Source organism: Condylura cristata, unplaced genomic scaffold (genome assembly GCF_000260355.1).
Source record: "Condylura cristata isolate star-nosed mole 26May11 unplaced genomic scaffold, ConCri1.0 scaffold00010, whole genome shotgun sequence".
Taxonomy (NCBI): Eukaryota; Metazoa; Chordata; class Mammalia; order Eulipotyphla; family Talpidae; genus Condylura; species Condylura cristata.
The window spans coordinates 43,649,902-43,655,901 of NW_004567111.1; the positions used below are offsets into that span (position 1 = coordinate 43,649,902).

The window sequence follows — 6,000 nt, forward strand, 5'->3', positions numbered from 1 at the left end:
AGAACCAGTTTCTGTATTCTACTAGTAACAGCCCTGTAAAGTACACACTGCAGTTACCCCCTTTTACGTAACAGAAGAGAAGGCCTTGCTCAGGATTACTCAGCACACAGGGAAGGGAGTAAGGACTGTCACTGGCACAATCTCACTCCAGAACCTTCATGGTGGACAGGTACCTCTGCTTTATTGCACTTTACTTTATCATGCTCTGCAGGTATTGCATTATTTTTTAAACGAATCGAAGGTTGGTGATCACCCTGCCTTAAACAAGTCAGTAGGGACCATTTTCCAATAGCATGTGCTCTCTTTGCGTATATGTGTCACATTTAATTAAGGTATGCACACTATTTTTTTAGACATAATGCTATTGGATGCTATGCTTAAAGATACAGTACAACTTGAAGTCTAACTTCTCTATGCACTGGTAAACCAAGACGTCCCTGTGATTCACTTTATTGCAATTTGGTGGCCTGGAACTGAACCCGCAGTGTCTGGGAGGTGTGCCTACACTGTCTGCCACAGCTCTCAAGTTGGTGTGCCTGGAGTAATTTCTGTTGTTGATGATATAGCTTGTGTGTCTTTTGACATTTCCATTTTGTTTCCTAGAAAGGCAATTTTAAACATTTTCCATCATATCTGAGCCTTCTCCTCAAGCCCATGCCTTTGACCCTCTCTGCCATTGGCCTCAGCTTTCGTCTCACCTGAGACTGTCTAGAACTTTCAGGATGAGCTTATTTGTCAGAGCAGGCTCTTTCTGGTCCCCAGGATGAACCTGAATACCCTTGAAAGTTGTTAACAGTAATTCCTCATGTGGAAAAATATGTCCACCACCCTCAGATGTCTGTTGTTCTTATCCCATCACTAAGAATGTGTTTAAATTTCAGAGATATAGGTTATACACACACACACACACACACACACACACACACACACTGCAACAATGAGAGAGAAACTATAATATTCACATAGTTTCCAAGGGAGAAGACCTGTCTTTTCAGACATGCTTGTGTGTTTTTAAAATATTCTTTTTAGGGAATCTGCAGGGGTCAGCCTCCTAATAGCTTGATGACCTGATAAAACTGCTTATGAGTCACTCTAAATCAACCCCAAATGATGTGGGAGTCATGACCGAATGTTATCAGAAGCCTACGACCAGTGACTAGAGGGTCAGAACCCCTAGCCCCTTAAAGCAGTCCATGGCCTCCGGTATGGGTTGTCCACACACCCCTCTCTGCTCCCTCTCAGCTCAGGGGTCAGCTTACCTGGAGCCAGCACAGGCTCCAGGACTTCCCCTACCCTTAGGTGTTTGCATTAATCCTACTTTTGGCACTGACACAACAATCACTGTAGCCTAGTCTCAGGTAGACAATTAAAGAATTTTTATACTGCAAACATCAAAGTGAATCTGGGCCCACAAAAGGGAGTCATATTTATACTAATACATCTCCCTGCCTCTCTCCTATCAAAATCTCCACCAGCTGGAGAAAAGGGAGGGAAAGTAATACACTTATTGGATACCTACCATGTGCTAATAAGTAATAGTAGTAATAGACTTTACTGGTTGTAATTATTTCTGTTTTCTAAATGAGCACATGGAAATCCATAGAGCTTCAGAAACTTGATGATACACTGTATAAACAGCTGAGATGACATTCACTCCCAAGGCTGGCTGACAACAAAGGCTTTCTGTCAGCTAAAGTATAATTCTCTTTTGCCCTAAAACTTAATCCTGGAAACAGTTTGATATTTCTGACATTTGAATTCTAGAACATGAGTGATCTAATATGAGTATGAAGTTACGATAATGTTGACTCATATATGCACATATTTTTGCCTTACTTTTTAGGGAAATCCAGTGAAGAAGGAAGACATTTTTGTTGCAGTAAAAACATGCAAGAAATTTCATGGTGATAGAAGTACGTTTGAGCAATTCATTTTTTGTTGAACTTTTAAAATCCAAGCTGTCTTTGAAAAAGAAAAACAACAATCCAGATGAAAACTCAGAAGGTTGATATATCTATTATTGAAGTGAAACAGTTATTAATCAGTATTTCTCATCATACTACTTCTCTGACATCATTGGGAAGTACATCTTTGTATTGAAACATGAGTGTCAGAGCAGCATTTTAAGTTGGAAATGGAGAAAGCTCAGCTGTGTCAATCTTGGAGACATTATGTGTGTAACAATCCATTTTGTAAAACAGTGTTTTATTATGTTCAGGCACTGTCTCCAAAAGGGTTGAAGAACATTAGAGGGGATTTCAAGGAAACAGAATGCCAAAAAAGATTGTTTTCTAGATGACCACTCCTTTTACATTCGTTTCTAATGTACACATTGCTACATTTCATCAATGTGTACATTGATGAGAAGGAAAAAGGTTATATCCAGGCACACAGAAGAATGTTGTTTCAATCTTTTGTTATCATTTCAGAATTCTGCTAAGTTTTGATGGTAATATTAAAAAAAGGCCCACCCAAAATATAAATAGATATAATTTCTCATTTTCACCTTATTTCAAGTAGTACTTTTCTGAAATTGAAGATTAGACAGTCTTTTTAACATTTTCTAATTTTATCACATATTTTAATTTGTTTTTCCATGAAAAGACTGTCGATTTCACCATGGGTGTGATATTTATATAGGAAAGCTTTCTAAGCCAGCTGTTATTTTCATGGGTTTAGAGCTATAGAGAAAATTTATTTCAATGATTTATGTGATAAAATGATGCTTACAAATTATATTTTCAAGGGGAACATATTTTCCAAATAAAAGAATTTTGTAATATGTTATTATCATTTTGTCTTAAGGCATTGACGTGAAGTATAACCTGTGCAAGTATAATCAAGGTCCACTATAAACATACCTGTTTAACTCAGTCATATTAAGTTTCACATCCTTTTAAGTCAGCATAAAAAGGGAACAGGGGGAGAGGGTGCCCAGTGGCCTGTGGGTGCTTTGATGATAGGTGTGGTGTGGTGACAGCTGAGGAGGTGCAAACCTATTCCTGAGTTATATACAGTGTTATAAAGTGCTGTTCCTCAATAACGAAAAGTTTTAACAAGTCAACAAATTTTTCTAACTTTAATATCCTTTTCCTGTTTTTCATAATCTGAAAGGGATTTTTGACAAAGCTTTTTTACAAAACGTATCTCATGACATAACTATGTGGTCTTTCTTTTGCTTATTACTTATTTAAATATTTCCATATTTAATGTTTATAGCTAGCAGTGTATTTGCATTGATTTCTTGGTCTTAAAGTTGTAATTGGGGTTGTAATTGTTTTCATAATATCGATAGTAAGAATTGTAATGGGGTGGTGGTGATAGTGGTGGAGGTGGGATAATAGTTTCTCTTTTGAAATACATTTTCAAGTGACAGCAGCTAAACTAGGGACCTTTCCTGTTCTTTTGTGTTTTTCATATTCTACTGATTTGAAATGTCAATTTTAATTAGTGATTTTGAATAATCTAGTTTATTGCTTCCTTATTTTGCATAAGATTGGGCTAATCTTTTCCAATACATATTAAATGATTTTATATTTGAATTTTTGAGTCAGAGGTCTTTACAAACTGGAAAGCCAATTAGAAGTATTAAAAACAAACCTCCTAGGGCTCTCATTGGTGGCTCAGTGAGTTAAAGCACAGCACTATGAAGCTATTCAAAGTCACTGCAGCACTTTGATCCCCAGCCAGGGGGGTGACCCACATGATGTGACAGACCTCTCCCGTCTCTCCACTGCTCCCCTCAGCAGTGTACTTCATTGATCTGCCTATTCTGCCCCCCACTCTGTCTCTGGTGAATCCTCTCATCTCCTGGCACCTCTGGCCTGTACCCCAGTTCTTGTATGCATAAATAAATAAATCTTTAAAAAAAAATCTCCTAAAACCAGATGCATTGATTTGCTACTGTTAATTATCTGGGTTATTGAAGCATGAGACCTGAGAGGTATTAGGATACCGATGGAGCTTTCACGGCAGGGCTTCTGTGGCAAATCTTCTTCAAAAGTAGACATGTTTGTTTTAAAAGATAGTCTAAGGCAGCAGGATTTTGTGTACTTTGATGTACCATTTCTTGATGGAAACAAAGAGGCTCTACCCCTCCTTTTGGAAGTTTAGTCTAGCCACCATTGGCCCAAGGAATTATCCAGTTAATCATATTACTTACAGTGACAATATCGTAGTAAATGTTTCTGCTACTCTTTTTTTTTTTAAGATTAATTTATACATACAGAACTGGGGTACAGGCCAGAGGTACAGGGCAAGTGAGAGAATTCACCAGAGCCAGAATGGGGAGCTGAACAGGCCAACTGACGAAGTACACTGCTGAGGGGAGCAGTGGGCGGGTCAGGAGAGGTCTGCTACACCATGTGATCACCTTCGGGGCAGGCAGCTATCGAACTCAGGCGGAAGTGGCTTTAGCTTCTTAGTGCTGCACTTTAACCTACTGCACCACCATGAAGGGCCCTTCTGCTACTCTTTAAAAATATTTTTATCATTTAATTTCAGGATGACAATTCCTTCTGAGTGATAATTATTGTTATTCACTGGTTATTACAGAGAAGCTGAGTGTGGGATGAGACACAGCCAGACCCAGTTTTTGTACACTAGTGAGTAAGGGCCGAGATGCAGATTTTCCCTGCTCCAAATCCCCACTTTCTTTCACAGCATGGCTCTCCTGTACTCTCCACAGACCTAACACTTGATAAGTAGTACTTGGTATTCATGTTGCTGCCCTGCTTTGCTCAAGGTCAGTTTTGATGTGCCCAAAAGCTGCAAAAGTAGACTTTTTATTTTTAGTAATATTGGGGGTAGGAATGTGTTGAAATCCACTGATGATTTAAAATACACACTGAGCTGGGAATTTAGACTGCCATCCCTGTCCCAGCACATTACTGCTGCTGTCAAGCAGGATACATGGACTGGGTGCTTCCTTCTTTTCTCTGCTCTTATGCATTCTGTGCTAAAGAGAAACATTTGGAGTTACAAAAGCCAAATGATAATAACAGGGGAAAAAATGTAGGTGGACTGTATCTTTGAAAGTTTGAGAGTTGGCTATACTGTTTGTGACGCATGTGGTGGTAAGTTTTCACTGTGGGTGTTCGAACTCTGGGTACTGAGCAGAATAGGACACCAAGGTAGCTCCCACTCATGGTTCCTTATATTGTTGACCACCTCCAGGATGTTGAGGCTGAGGGATGAAACATTCTGTTCAAAACTCTAGTCAAGCAAAGGAAAATGTATACTGAACTCATTGTTATAATCTCATGGAGAAGAGATAGTGGTAACAAAGCCAAGTTTTGAAATTTTGAAAAATTATTTTACATGTTTTTTTTTTTTTTGCCTACCAGTGATACATACATTTATATAACTGCTTGTACATGCATTTTGCTCTAAGTGAAATATAGCATTCTTAGAAACAGCAAAAAATATATTCTATCTTTTGGCTTAAGAAAGTAATATATATTTACACTATCAAAATAGCACCACTCCCTGCAATGCAAGAATTTAGTAGCATTTTAAAGAAACTTTAACGATTATATAAAGCAATGAGTACATTCTAGCATGCCAAATTATATTTAAGCAAGGAAAAGGTCTCTGAGATTTAATATTCAGCTTGATCACTTCCTCTTGTGTTATGTGTTTTTCATTGTGTGACTTAGCTGTCAGAAAATGTCAGGAATTTTCTTTGCCTCATTTTGCAGTGTGGGTCCTGAGCATGTGTCAAGCATGTGGTGGCAGCCACTGTTTTTGTTCCTCAAATGGTGGGCTGTGACATGGTCTTCTGGTGGTCTAGTTAACAAGAGGCTAAGTTGCTACTTGCTCAGCCTTTAGTTCCTCTTCATACCTTCCCGAGATCCTAAAAATACTTTATTCTTCTTGGATTAAAAGAAAAACCTGCCTGATATCTTTACTGCCATGATCTAGTCTAGAAGAGACAAATCTGAACAAATTTATTAAAAGGAGCTATGTTCTCGGGGCCCTCCCTGGTGGCGCAGCGGGTTA

General features: G+C 38.5%; 1 protein-coding gene across 1 annotated transcript in view; it reads left to right on the top strand.

The window, feature by feature from the left end:
* The window catches only part of B3GLCT (beta 3-glucosyltransferase), a 103,782-nt gene that overhangs the window by 64,896 nt on the left and 32,886 nt on the right, over window positions 1-6,000 (top strand). The window contains exon 10 of the mRNA XM_012723141.1: window positions 1,844-1,913. Within this exon, the coding sequence (XP_012578595.1) occupies window positions 1,844-1,913 (70 nt within the window). The remainder of the gene's footprint in view (window positions 1-1,843; window positions 1,914-6,000) is intronic.